Source organism: Anabrus simplex, chromosome 13 (assembly GCF_040414725.1).
Source record: "Anabrus simplex isolate iqAnaSimp1 chromosome 13, ASM4041472v1, whole genome shotgun sequence".
NCBI lineage: Eukaryota > Metazoa > Arthropoda > Insecta > Orthoptera > Tettigoniidae > Anabrus > Anabrus simplex.
The window spans coordinates 102,868,541-102,884,278 of record NC_090277.1 but is presented as its reverse complement, the minus strand read 5'-3'; the positions used below and the strand labels follow the sequence as shown (position 1 = coordinate 102,884,278).

Here is a 15,738-nt window from a genome sequence, read left to right as displayed (position 1 = left end):
ACAGCTTGTCTGTGTTAATGCTTTTCTTAATTCCCACAATATATGTTAGACAAAGACCTTCTCAGAAAGTCAGTGTTTAGTTCAATTTTAATTTAACTTCATCAATGAATGCATATTATTCCAATAATTTCACTCACTCTCCATTGCTTCTTATATCTATACAGGGTGGTCGGAAACAAACACAAACCAGGTATAAAGGTTAGAAGGTTGGCCATACTGATAATTTGAAAAAAATCATTCAATATCTCGCACCATTGTCATTTTATCGAGCTACTGAAGTTAGCCAATCAGACTGCTTCGTTTTATATCCATTGTTTTCTTCTTGTGCCAACAAAAATACTGTCTGTGTTGACTGTTCTGTCGTTGAGGATTAATGCAGGTTGTAAACCAAAATAAAAGGTTTTTTTTTTCATGCTTGGAACTGGGCCCTTGGTTGGATAATGAAATGGCTGGTAAATGCAACAATATAAAAATAAAGAGCCCATCCCGCAATTTATAGTAATTCTTTAACATATTTCACAATGTCTTAAACAATATTTGAAAACATTTTGGGCTTATAAAGTTTGATTAAAGTAAATTACAGTATTACAAATTTTCTTAACATGAAAAAATAGTATAAGAGTAAGTTACGGACATACCAACATGACTGCCATATTAGATCCAGTTCATAGTTCAACAACTGTATTTTACATTTCACAACATAAACGCTTATTTACCAAAGTAAATTAAAAAAAAAAAAATTAGATTCTATCATTAAACTGTTAAAAGCTACAACACAAATAAAATGAACTGAAGACATGAAATCAAATTTACTTGAAAGTGGTCTAAGAGTGAGTATTTTTTGCTTCGTTGTGTACAATTTTTTGAGGGCTAAGTTACACAATTTCTGTATAAACTTAATATCTATAGCAGACAAATTTCTTTACCTCTTATCCTCAGTATCAATCAATCAATCACCACTGATCTGTATTTAGGGGTGCATGCGGCATATTCCCTACCAATTGTTTTCCTAGTCTTTTCTTAAATGAGTTGTGAATGCTCTTCAATAGCTGTGGGAAACCAGAAGTAACATCCTTCTGGTCAGCCAGTTCATCCAAGGCCAGTTACGAGGTTCAGCCATCAGAATTAACCGATGAAGATTAAAATCTCCAACCCAGCCGGAAATTGAACCAGGGACCCTTTCGACCTAAGGCCAGCACATTGACCATTTAGCCATGGAGGCTGTATAACTGTCCAGTAATCGTTTTTGGGCAGCTGTCGCTAGTAGATACCCCTCCCCGCAATGTTTCGTTTCACAACTATTACTATAAAACATAGGATATTTGAATTATATATATTCAGTACATCGTTCAAATGTTCCTCTTTTCAACACTTTTCACTACTGACTTATCAATGATCCAGCTTTACGAAAGGGGTACAGCAAGGTTAGTGTTCAAGAATGGATCATTGTACGCATGCACAAGCTGTAACAACATATTCCTTCCCTGAGAGATTAACACATTCAACATATTGGAATGAGTGCTCTGAAAATACCTGGATAGCAAATAAGTAAAAGTCTGCTGAAAGATTTCCCTGAAATTCCATCTACCTCGACAGTACACAAGTGAAATAGTAATAAAGCAGTAGTATATCCTTAGTTTCTAGCTTACAACGCTAGACCATACTAACAGGAGCAGAAGAAATCTGCTTCAAAGAGGATTTAAGTGATATGGACACAACTCATTTCAAATATTATTGCTAAGCGCACTTCAGGGCATATCAGTAACACAACCCACTGGCCTACTTTCAGATATGAATAAAAAATTTATGTTCTGGATAAAATCTGATGGCTGTGGAGGTGTTCTTTTCAAACAAATGCAACACAGGAAAGTTGATGCTAGGGAACAGAATGCTAAGCAGAATTATACATACTGCCATAAAAAAGATGTCTCCACACAACCCACATCGAAAGAATGTAAAACCCTAGAACTTTCAGCAGTTGCTAAATAAGTAAGTGATGTAATTACTGTATACATACAAGACATATATACCGGTACCTTCTGTGTCCATTTATTAGTGTAAACATTGGTAGGTGTAGATCATATTTTCAAAGTCTTTTTCTGAAAGTGATAATGTCCCCTCTCTAAATAAGATACAGCTAGCGAGGTGGTATGAATTTTCAACTACTACCCGGAAACAAGCTAGACAACATATTCACAGAGGAACTTCTCAGAAATCCTGATACCAAGAAAGACTGTTTACTCAAGTTAAAACTCTTTCAGAAATACTATATTTGATACAAGAATAACAGTACATAAAATAAAAGAAAAAAAGAAAAAATACCAAGTAACTTGTTATGAGGTAGATGGCTGGGGGCAGGGAGCCTGTTTCTCACCTGGAGGTCCTGGGTTCGATTCACAGCCAAATCAGTTATTTTATTACACCTGAGGGATGGTTCAAGATCCACTCAGTCTACGCAAGAACAATTATGAGCTATCAAACAGTGAGATTGTAGCCCCGGTCTATACAGTCAGAATAATGGTGTCACGTTGACGATGCGTTATTTCATAATCTGCAAGCCATCAGGCTAAGCTGCACAGTCATTTGATAGGCTAATGTGCATCAAAACTGTAGCACCAAGGTGGAGGGCAGATAGAAAGTAGTAACCTACTATTTTTATTGTGAACGCTTAATACATTTTGCATCAAGGTACCACTGTGCCCAAGGACTTAGTTTCAGAGTCTATATCAAAGCATCACAAACATGCATGGGCACAGACGAGGTCACTCGAATTGTATTAATAAGCAGCAATACAATGACTTCATCCTCATTACAGTCTGGATAATACATCACATATCTTTTGGCTGTTACAAACACTTTGGTAGTAAACTTGAGCAATATCAAACAACAGCAAAAATACAATATTTTTTACAATTTTTCAAAAATGTGAATACTATACAATAACATAAATAGCCTAATAGAATAGAATATCAGAAACATCAACATATACTTAAAAAGTTTATTGCTATTATATGTACCAATATCAATATTGCAAATAGGGTATCCAGAGAGCAAGTTCACTCTTGACAATTTGCAAGTGTACAGTTTTCCTATATCCATTGGCAAGTAACAGATGCCATTTTAAGATTGTGTTTGCATATCATTCTGTACTTTAAACTTGTTTAAGGCAGTCTATTAACCTGGGAACAGCAGTCCTTGATTTGATTTGATTTTCTGAATGCAAAGAAATGTCTAAATGGCAGGCATTCATAATAAACAATACGGTTTAAAAGTGTAAGAAATTCAAAGAAAACATGGGTTGTAAAGTTAAAATTTTAAAAATATGAAAACAAAGCAAAGTAGCGAACTACCTGTAATTAACAAGGATTTTCTGCACAAGCGGAAGAACTCCTCGAAGTTGTGACTGTGATGCTGAAAAGCAGACTGTTCATCATATAGTCCAAGAATGTCCTTTGAGAACTTTCTCTGGCAGTCAACAGCACAGTTCCTAGTTTTGCCAGAGGGATGAACAGACTATATCTGTGGCCTGGATATTAGTTTATAACTTTATTAGGAAATAATTATTGTAAATATTAATTTTTTAGTGATCTAACCATATGCTAAAAATAAATTAATTCATACTCTGTTCTGCACCATTTCTAGCAGATTTCAAGCTAGGTCGGACCATGTGGACTTCCAAATTTCTCATTGCGAGCACCATTGCTAGGGCACAGAATTTTCTAATACAATGCCATTATGAAGACTGATGAATCACATCATCACAGACAATACACAAATATAATAAAAATTACTTCTGAACTGAAGCAGCAGTATATGAAGTAGATATGCACACTCCATTACCAATGAGGACAAAATTAAAACAAGTCATTTCTACAAATGGATCACATGCGCAGTTCTAGAGATAAGTTCAGTTTGTTGAATGTTTGGCTACAAACTTAACCAACAAGGGCATACGAGACTAAGGGGGGAAAAAACCCACCTTAATTGCGATACTGTGATTATTCATGAAAATCTCCAATGACAAATTGCTGTCAACGTATTAGTCATGAAATTTGACAATGTTCATCTTCTCCCTTACAACCAAAAAATAGCACCTAGAAATTTTTCATATATTCCTTTTAAAATGGTTCTTTGAATCCTTTTTGATGAGTAATTTATAAAAAATTAAAATGTATACTGCATGTCTACAACACAGTCAAACTAATGTCAAATTTAAGTTTTGCATAACTTTGACCAAACAGGCCTGGTTCTATTTGACAAAACCTGTTGCATCAGACACCAAGAGTATGAGGGAAGGATGGAGCTTCATTATTAAACAATGCCACAATATAAAAGTGTTTACAGTCAAACAAGGCTTCTTTATAGTTGAAATGCAAGAAGAGAGGCAGAAATGGAAAGAGTGCAAAGTAAAAAAAAAATGAGCCAAATAGGTGACATTTCTATTAAAATCACCCACAAATGAAGGCATATGGAAGTCAAATTCTAAAAAGAAAAGGAAAATTATTTGTAAAATTATTTTGACAAAATATTTGACAGTGAGCAAGGAGCCTTAGTATCCAATGCGAGATGACTACAAAATGGCAAGTGTTTTACTTGACAATTAGAAAGAAAAGTGGTTTACAGAAAGCAGAAATCTAATGGACATAAATATTTTGAAACAAAGTAATTTATTAAAATTAAATAGGCAATCAGAACTTGCTTCCTCGATGTACCATACTTTGCAACATAACTTCCTACATTCTAACTAAACTTGAGTATATTGTGTAAAAGTATGGACAATGGTATAAATTCTATTTATGAGCTGATTCGGCTGAGCTTGATTCTCACGTTCAGTCACTTCATATAAGTTCACATTTTACGGCCAACACATAGGCTCTACTGACAAGAACCAGGTGAAGCTGTAAATGTTTCCATCATAGTAAGGTACCGTAATTTGTAATTCAAATGCATCCGTGAACCAGTAAAACATACTGGGCAATATCATTTAAAATATTTTATTTCATCATTGTTAATACTGATCATAACGTTTCATTGCATTATACAAATCTCTGCTCTAATTTAATAAATTTGAAATATATTACACATTCCATACACAGAATATGCCCAACATGAGTATCATCATGTTTGACACCAAGGAAAATCAATCCTACTGATGTAGAGATTTAAAAAAAAATTCCTTAGATTCTTTTTCCAACCTATTGATTATATGAGTTTGCAAAAGATAGATTTTTGCTACGTTCCTTTTAATATACTAATACCGAACTCGTCATTAAAATTTACAAATCGTTAGATTTAAAACGTTACAATCACATCAGAAGTTCATTTATTTACCCCTCCCCCTTCATGGACAATTACTCAATAAGACATCTCCAGCAGTTGATTTGCCCAAATTCATAATTCTTGATACTGCACGAGAAAAATGCAAGTACTTTAATATATCCCAAGAGCAGCAGCAAAATAACTGACTAGAATGACAATTTATTGATTCAGAGGTCTAGTGAATAACAGGATGCCTATTTCAATTATGTAGTTCGTTCACACATACCTTTCATTAAACCAGTTGGATTTCTAGTGGTGGTATCGTTTTAAGGGACAAAACTAGAGGATGATCAGCTCCTCTAAATATATTCAATGGAGAAAACAAATGATTAAATTTAAGTTGAACAGTAAATTGGCGTAATGGCTTGAGATTTTGAGATTGCCCAGCAGTTTCTTCTGCACAGCTAAATATCAACAAATACCTGCAGTGTTGTTTGAGGTCAAATTTCAAGTTATAGAGTAAGCCTGCAATTTTGTTTTCTAGTAACAATGAATATAAACTCATCATTATTGTGATAGCTAGTGCTGAGAAATAAATATGAATATGTATTTTTAATGCAGCTGGATATTGAAATAAAAGTAGGCAATTACATATTTCATGCAAAATTAAGTTGACTGAAACATGTTTGTGCATCCATATATGTGCATATTTTGGAGATTTGTACTCAATTTGATGTTAAGAACAAGTTTAGAGCATATTTATAATTTCTTGTGGAGATAACCATTTTACGAGCTTTATGGGTACCGTATAGCCAAATCATATAACATGCAGCAAACCTTTTGTTGTTCGGCAGTAATGCCATGGTAATATTGGCAATGTTGTGCAAAGTGTGTAAAGCATGGGTTGTGGGAAAAAGTGGACTGTACTTCAGTACATTCTTATGGATGGGAGGAATAAACTGGAACCAGAAAATATGGAGAAAATTATAGTATCAAGTTTCCCACGCAGTGCCGCCCCTGCCTATGTGAGTCCCAGGGCACACTGGCCTGGTCTGTAACATCACATAAAGGTCCCAGCTCAGAGTTACGAGTAAAGATCTCAACGGCATTTCCGGCGAAGAAGATGGACTTTGGTGCGGTGGAGATGGTGGAAGAGGCAGCGCTGGACTCTGGGATAAATACGAGTACAATTTAAAGAGGCCAATGGCTTTGGGCAGATAAGGCTCTTTAGGAGGGCCGATGGTCCCTTGGTGGAGATAATACCACAAAAGTCATCTAGCAGCGTCTGCACTCTATGTTAGGGGTGGCCTGAAAAAAATTCTGGCAGTAGGTATAAAATGCTTTTGGTTGTGGCGAGCCCATTGTACTAATTGCCTGTAAAATGACAAAGCAAGTTGAGGCCTTGGAAACTGTTAGGGCGCCCCCCAAGAGTGACGCATATTTCCTGGTGTTCTCATCCTCAGGGGAACTGTGAACAATAGAAAACTGGAGGTCCCTGATTCACAACCTGACCCAGAAGACCAGAAATGGGACATAAAGAAGAAATTAAAAAATGTTTCACATATCACCTAGACAAGAGTAAGCTTGTAGACTCAATATTTAGTGCACATTTGGGCATTTCATAGTACATATTTTGATGATGATGTTTGTTGTTTAAAGGGGCTTAACAGCTAGGTTATCGGGGCCCAGTACATATTTAGGAATTATTAGTGCACATAATTCTCACAAATAGTGATGACATAAGCATACATATGAGAATAGTGAATGTTTTGTTGGAGGAAATGTAATAAAAATGGGAAAAATGTTACTTTCCAACACAAATTCTAAATCTGAAAATGCCTTTGTGACCTTCGTAGATGAGTGGTTCCTTCCTAAAAGCTTTGCTAATAAGCAAAAACTGTATATAATTTTCCGCTGAATACCTGGGAATTTCTCTTTGTTGTTTACTGTAAACGCAATGAGCTCATAATTGCGATCAGCAGTATTCTCTACGAAAGAAGAGAGTTCTCCAACGATATTTACATCGGTCAATTTTCAGACCAATTTTGCTGTATGGGAGTGAAAGCAAGGTGAACTCAGGATTTTTTTTTTCAAAGTTGGGGCCAACAGACATGAATGTAGCGAGAATGATTACCAATACAAACAGGTGAGAACAATGGCAGGAAGGTACTCAGAAAAGGCCAAGTTAGGAATGAACCGGGCAAAGCTGCATGCATAAAACCAGCTTTGGTGGTGTTGGTCATGTGAGGCAAATGGAGTAGGATAAATTAACTCAACCTTGGAGGACAAGAGACGTAGAAGACCAAGGTGATGCTGGTTAGACTAGTTTTTCAACGATTTAATGACAAGATGTGTGAAACTAAAAGAGACTAAATAGAGGTTTGTGAAGGTAGATAGTTCATTCTCAGAGGCATGCAGACTGAGCAGTAAAAAGTTTAGAGGAAGAAAATGACCAGTTTATTGATATGGATAAAGAAAACCTTAACCAGTGGCTGGATACGCGACTTGGCGCTTCCTGAGTGTGAAATAAAAAAGTGATTACATTACTGGCGAGTCTGTGTGCGAGGCTACTATGTTGAGTGACAGTGATGACAGCGATACTATATTCCTCTACACATCGCAATTGAGTCAGCAGAACCCAACACATAGTTCATTGAGCAAGACTATGACACTTTATTCTCCATGATTATTTTACTCCAGAGAATTAGAATAAAAAGCATTAAAAAATTGCTGGTATTAAAGTTAAGAAGAAAGTCAGAAGTCTTTAAAAGAACATGAAAATACAATGATAATAAATCAAACAGATAATCCGTCTTCATCATCTATACCGGTACATTTTTCCCTATCCCTTCATTACGACAGACAATCAAAGTTCTACTGTATTTCCACCCTAAGTCCATAACTGATGAATAAGGATTACTGGCAAAATATTCAAGAAAGAATAAATTAATACCTTCACATTACTAATTAATGAAAAATTTGTGCCTAAAATTAAGTTTCACATACTGAAAATGCTTTAGTCACAAACAGGCCATGTAAGAGAATTAAAGTATACAGATCAAAGCATTAAGAATGAGCACCATCAAAACCCCTTAAAATTACAAATTCTGGACTATAACATCACATCTATTACGCCACAAGTTCTCAGTTTATATGACCCTAGCTGCGAGCCAGAAAACATAAAAAACAGTCAAGTAGGCCTACTGTAAATTTTGGCTTTGAAAAATTCTTATATTTAAAGATGTCATTGAGTTGATGAAGTTTCTTGCAAAGCAATATATTGAAATCCTAAACAAATATATCATGTGTAAATTATAATAATCATCTTATGCCCTCAGTTACAGGGGTGCAGACCTAAATTGACGACCTGCATACAAATTTCGAGATTCTGATTTCACTGTCACAACAGAACCCTTCTGAGCACTCCTAAGGTTGAGATAATTTTGTCAGACACAAAATGCACCACTACAGGTCTCTAACATATCAACAATCATGATGTTGAGTGCCAAGATTCTGTTCAACACTCAAAAAGTCTATAACCCTGGCCGACTAAACCTGCAAGTTTGAGATTAAGATTCGGACACACTACCTCTGTTCCACTGAGGGAGCTTAATACAAATTAATGCTTAGCACCAAAATTCCTGGCATCACAGGTTATACCCTGTGAAATTAAACAAAAAACTACTGTTCTAAATGACAAATATTTTAAAATAAATTTCCTGTGTGCCCTATTGATGAGAAGATACCCCCTGAATCATCAACAGAAGGCTCACTATACATGGAGAAGTGGTTCATGTCACCATTACGCATAGAAGGCTAATGCTTCCTCAGCAGTGCGTTAGTTCATAACCGGTACAACTGTACTATACGCACCACAGCATAAGCTAAATGAGCGGCTCAGTGCCAAAGGTGACCAAACGCCATCGTGGGTCATTTTGATATTTACAGTGTAATGAGTAGAAAAGATCGTATTCTATCTATACCACTTATGACTAACAACCTTACTGTTTCTGTAACGTTCTGCCACCAGTGAGCAAGTCTGGCACTATAAAAGATGACGGTGATGTGTGAGCCATACATGACTACAGTAAGTGTTGAGATGGTGGTGATACTACACGAGAGCTCACCAGTATCTGACTTATCTACTGTTAGCGACGATTACAAGACATATCGGAGGTAAGAAAATACCTGTACTGATGAATCAGGCATGTGTAATGTCTTTACATCAGAAAACTGGTTGACTGTCATTGCATCATCAAAAAAAGAAGAAACCTCATTTCCGTATCACTCACACGGATAGCAGGATGTTCTATTCCTGCAAACAACTCCAGAATGAGATCACTAACAGGAAAACATTTCTCGCAGGACAAAAAGTACAGTAGTTTCAGATTTGACACATTGTTCTACAAAAAGACAGTCCACCTAACTTCGCAGCTTTCTACAACTCTCAAGAACCGGAACTTGTTCCAGTGACTGTCGATCGCCCAAGTGGATTTAGGGGCACAACCCCACTCTTGTATCCTCAATGGCACAGGATAACGACTGTAAAAAAGACTGACCTATTGGAGCTGTTGAAGTATAGGTATCCCTCCCATTCATCATCAGTTCTACAGAAATCTGGCAACAGCAGATCAGGACGAAGAGGGCATATTATAGTTTAATTCCTGTGATGGTGCATGTGCAATTATCCAAACAGGAAAAAAAAAACCAAAAAACTCCCCATTGTCTTTAAACCCTAAAATATCCTGACTGTCAGTGGGCATAATTTGTAGTACTGATACACATACTAGCATAAGAGTAACTCTGGAATACTTTTCATTCTGAAAGAGGATACTTTTCTTATTGTCCAGGTTCTTCAATAAACGATTTGGAAAGCTGCTATAATTTTAAATTCCTTGTTAACTTTATCCTTCATTTACTCAAAATGTGGCAGATGGTGCTTAGTCGCCTCTGGCACTGAGCCCTCGAAATTATCTTGAAAGGTAAGGCATATTACTTTTAAGAGAATGACACATTTATTGCCAACGGTATGGACCTACCAACTCGCCCAAAAGGTTTTTTATAACTTTTATAAGGAAATATCATGCATCTCTTGTCTCCAAGGAGTGGATGGTGGTCAATCATCCGAAGCCCAACCCGGGAGCTCCCTGGATAAGGGTGATTGAAGAAGGAAGTAGCCTGAACCGTGTGATTTTATACATACCACTCACATCAACATTAACTAACATTGGCTGAAATTCATAAAAAGTACCATTCCGGTAATTCAACATAATATTACAAACTGTGCCATGATAAACAATCCCAAACAAGAAATATAACATGTGCTTCAAAGCAGTGAAGATACAAGTTCAGCAGCAGCCCAGAAGAAATTGTGCATTCAATTCTCTTCAGGAAAATGCACTTTTGAACAGAAATTCTAGAAAACATCCTCCAAAATATTTCTTTTTTTCCTCCCAAATGCCAGAATGGAATAACTTTCCAAAAAAAAAAAACTATACATGCAAGTTTTCTCAAGTGCTTGGCTCCGCAGTTCTCCGCTCCATAGATTTTGGCCAACTTCACATTGAAATGTTAAGCGCTCTAACTGCCCCATTTCATGGTTCTACTACAAAGCTTTCAGTCTTATCATGTTAGTGCATTGTGTACTGACAGTAATAGCTAGTTTTCAGTAGTAATTTTGAACTGATTTAGTGGTTAGATATTCAGTATGGCTGTTATGACACCAGCATCACAGATACCTCAGGAGTTCCGAACTTCTCCTTCGAAGGGTACTCTTACAACCACACAAGCAAAGGAGGAAATTTATTGAAATGGCCCTCCCCACTCTTAATTGCCAGGAAGGCTCCTTACTATACACCCATCACGATTTAGACCAATCAAGTAGACCTACACATCTCGTCAATAGTCGGCATCACACGTAAGCAACTAACATGTAGGAACAAAAGGGCACCGAGCCTGCCAGTCTTGTCTGTGATGTGTCCAGTACAGTTCTGTCTTAATACCAACAGATAGTAAGCAGGTCATCAGCCTAATAAGAAAGAGTGGAGATGTTACAAAAAATAAAATCAAGAGCAATTGAAAGCAGGTGAAGAAAGATGTAATTCAATTAAAACCTTTTGGCATTATTAACTCTTGTAGGAAGGGCATATTTAAGAAGAGTGCATCTACAAAGACCAGCTGTTTGTCAGGTGGTGTGGTGAAAAGATCAAGGTGTGTTTGGAAGTTCTTACTCTATGAATAGATAACACAAGTTATGTACTAACTGAATGTAGGTTGAGTACTCAGCCCGAAGGTTGGTTGTATTCTCAAAAGTTCTGCTATCAACTGTCATAGATGTTCTAGATGTCACTTAAGAGGAGTACAAGGGAAATGAGTGAAATAATTTCCTGTTGGTTTCCTTGCCCAGCAAGAACTTGCTATTACATGTTTGCCAAGTCCACAGAGATGTACGCACCAACCAACCCAATGAGAAATATTTTCACACCATTCATAACCTATGCGGCTGAGATCTGGACAATGACAACTAGGGAGAAGAGTAGAATTCAAGCCAGCGAAATAAGTATGACAGCAAAGACAGATTGAGAAATGAAGATCTGAGAAAGGTCAGAATGGAAAACCTAAACGAGAGAATTGATAGGAGTAAACTATGATGGTTTGGACACATAAAGAGGATGGAGGAGGAAAGAATATAAAAACATATGATGGAGACCTAGAACAAGGTGGATCGATTCGAAAAAGAGGAGTGAAAGAAAAGGAAACCTGGACTGGGACAAAATGATGGAAGAGGAATGGTGGAAGGTTTTGTTCTATGAATACATAACACAAGTTATGTATTAACTGAATGTAGGTTGAGTACTCAGCCCGAAGGATGGTTGGATTCTCAAAAGTTCCGCTATCAACTGTCATAGACGGAGAGGTCCATAAATGCCCCGACCCAGCAGAAGATGGACAAGGGCAAAGGAGGAGAAGTACGATGATCATAACAGGGACTGGCTACATAAACCCATAAGAGTTAACAGTTGTGGCTTCTTTTAATCAAGCAAAGCAAGGTCTCTGTGAAACAGTAAGTTTTCCAACACGTTGTCTCATGTCATACAATAGGCTATAAACCTAAAATATCAACAAGTCTTGATATTGTGGCTCTGAAAGCATAAACCATAACATTAAATTAAAATTGAGATGACAGATTGACCCATTCACATCTGTAAGTGAACCAACTAAGAAAAGGTTAGGGAAACAACAGATAGGGAATACGCCCCCTGGGTAACTGCCCTAAATGCAGATCCGTAGTGACTGAAGTAGCTTGCATTCTATCATGTCTTCTGGGTAACTAAATCAGTCCCTTACTACCTCAGAACCGAGCTCGATAGCTGCAGTCGCTTAAGTGCTGCCAGTATCCAGTATTCGGGAGATAGTGGATTCGAACTCCAATGTTCGCAGCCCTAAATATGGTTTTTCGTGGTTTCCCATTTTCACATCAGGCTGTACCTTAATTCAAAGTCGCTTCCATACTATTCCTAGCCCTTTCCTGTCCCACTGTCGCCATAAGACTTATCTGTGTCGGTGCGACGTAAAACGACTTGCACAAAAAAAACCTACTTCAGGCTTGTAGTAACATATACAGAGTAAAATCTAAGAAATCTTAGCTTGTAAATATTGAGATATATCATTAAAAAATTGGTGAATCCCACGTTATTTGATCATGGCTTCATGTAATCAGGCTGATAAGTGAAGAAGAAATAAGTAAAGTGATTGCCTTATTAGATTGCGATGATCATGAAAGAAATTTGGAAAAGGAAAATGTATCGACTAGTTACATAAGCAAAGAGAAATTTCTCCAGACCAGGAGATGCTTTCCAGTAAAGGTCACACCAACAGCTGTCAAAGACAACAAAATGTTGCATAGTCAGTCTGAAGAAGAAAGACAAAATAGCAACATGATGTACGTGGAGTTGCTCTGTGCCTCGATCATTCCATGCCATATCACAAACTCAAGAATAGTAAGGAGTGTACAGCTTCTCCAAACAGGTGCAACTACCAGAGCCCCCCCCCCACCACAATTTTTTTTAAAAATTCATACCATAACTTACAGATATTGTAAGGACATTTCCCTTCAATAGGCAACATTTCAAAGCACTCAAAATTATAATGAAAAATGTCAAGGAATACAGCAATTTTGTAAATCTGTCACTCCAACAAACTCCCTATAAATTCTGTGGATACAGAGGTCATTTAAATAGCCAGCAAACAGAGGTGAATGGGTTAAAATTTCATTCATAAATATTTTGTTATATCGGGTAAAAGGTTTTCATACAATTACTCACTCTACTTATATCAGAGTTTTAAAAATTTCATATTGGTCTACTAATAGCGGACACCTATACTTCGTATAATTAACTGTTGTGACATATAGTTTAAATTTAATACAATTACAATCAACTATCTCTGATAAATTTCACATCAGAAAGAAAAGAAACTGTAATATTAAATAAATCAGAAAAATAATCCACTGCTACAATTTCAGCTTTGTACATATATATATATTGCTTCCAGTGAGACAAAAAGCATTCTATAAAAGGACAGCTAAACTTGCAGGACAACTGGGATAATAACCCATTTGTTTACAACTGTCTTCCTCCACCACAAATGGTGAGTAGCAGTGATCCAGGTTATGATTAGCCAAACATTCTAAGTCAGGAACACAAATTTGGGAATGATTTTGTATTATTTTGCTCCATAACGTGCAATTGGCATCAAAACTTCCCTTACCACCACAACAGAAGTACGAACCCCAAGTATCAGATACCAAGATCTGAGAATCACTGTGTTTCTTGTGAGAACCCACCATACCCTCAGCGGAAAGTTCTTCAACCACTGATACAGTATCGCATCTTGTGTATTCTGATGGAGTATAGATGTCTTGAATGAGGTTATCGCCAACATATAGACATTTCGGAGTCTCCTCTTTTGTTGCCATCTTCAAAAATTGTTGCAAATCTTGCCAATTGCCCTGACTGTAAATATTTCCAGGTTTCATATCTGCTGCAGTGATACTGTCTCTTTCCTCAAAGCCATCCAATGCAATGAAGGGTCTAACTCCTGTGAAGAAACCTGGTTTACGAGCATAGCACACAACAACATCAAACAAATTCCTCCAATCTTCACCCATGCAATGAGTTGCAGTAAAGGATGCAAAATCAACATGAGAACCAGTTATAAGAAATGTCACCTTTTTAGATTTCAATAACCTTAACCAGCTAAGTACATTATTACTGCACTTGATAATATACTGGTCTGGATCACTTTTCAGAGCAGGGAAATATCCCCCTTCATTTAAACTAAACCTCTCTCTTTTAAACATGTATAAAAGAGCATCATGTACATCAGGCCATACTGTGTAGGTTTCCACACTTTTACCCTCTGCAGCAGCATCCACCGAATCAACGGCACGAGCAAATGCTAATGAAGCAGGCATGTCAAAGTAATCTAGAAGAGTCCTAACCTTTTCCGACAGAGGCCCATTCCAAGCTTCAAGCATGTTCTGTGTGAACTTTTCAGCCACATCCCACTTTCGATTAGGACCGTACACTTCAATTATTTCCTTTTCACTTAAAAATCGTGTTCCATGACTAGCCTTAGCAATATAACCATCAAATCTTATCTGCACGACGTTACCGCGAGCAAAATCCAACAGCAGTCCTTTCTTAACAAAATCAAGATTAGCTTCAAAAGGTTTCAAGAGATATTCTGGATTATAACCTTTCTCTCGAACTAGATAATCGGCTATAACCTCATATTCCATCTTGACCATGCTTGATAGTTTATACCTACATATTGTATTATCTAAATCAAAGCCTACACAATCATAATCACTTAACCTAAACACTTTCGCGTCACCGACGTTTAGAGAGCTGAACTTAGCCATACTGTGGTACTGCCGAATACACGAATACACCACTGGAAGTGAATAAGAACACACGCTGACAGACCGATAAACAGACCTGGTATCTGGAGAGGTAATAGTGCATGTCCAATCAGACAGTGAAATCTTATCATTGCATCCACCTGCTCTGATAAGAGATCGACAGGTATTCAGTTTAGAAAATGTATCGATACGAGGCAATAACAAAGAAGGTAACTTCCAAGACATAATTTTCTTTCTTTATTAAACTTTACACAAGTAAGCGAAATAATTGATCACGTTTCAACAATTTACGCATGCCAATGACTATGGTGGTGGTAGTTCAAAATTCGTTGTACCCAATATTGCATAAAATAATAGCTTTACTTGATTGAACACAATTAATTAAGAGATTCGTATGATCAAATGCATATGGGCATTAGCATCTCTGTATTAACCTATACAGAGACAAACAAAATGCACTCCTGATACAATAACTCTAGTTCACAATGTCGTCAACAGGAACGCTACCTTCAAAAACTTAAATGAAGCAACAATAAAAATTACCTCACCTAAAT

At 36.8% G+C, this 15,738-nt stretch overlaps 2 protein-coding genes across 2 annotated transcripts in view; both read right to left on the bottom strand.

Moving 5' to 3' along the window:
• Lsm10 (U7 small nuclear RNA associated Lsm10) overlaps positions 1-15,738 on the bottom strand; it is a 36,675-nt gene that overhangs the window by 11,213 nt on the left and 9,724 nt on the right. The window lies entirely within an intron of this gene.
• Nt5a (5' nucleotidase A) lies at positions 13,354-15,195 on the bottom strand. The gene has a single exon (XM_067157137.2). The coding sequence runs from the start codon at positions 15,182-15,184 to the stop codon at positions 13,829-13,831; it is 1,356 nt and encodes a 451-aa protein (XP_067013238.2). The 5' UTR covers positions 15,185-15,195; the 3' UTR covers positions 13,354-13,828.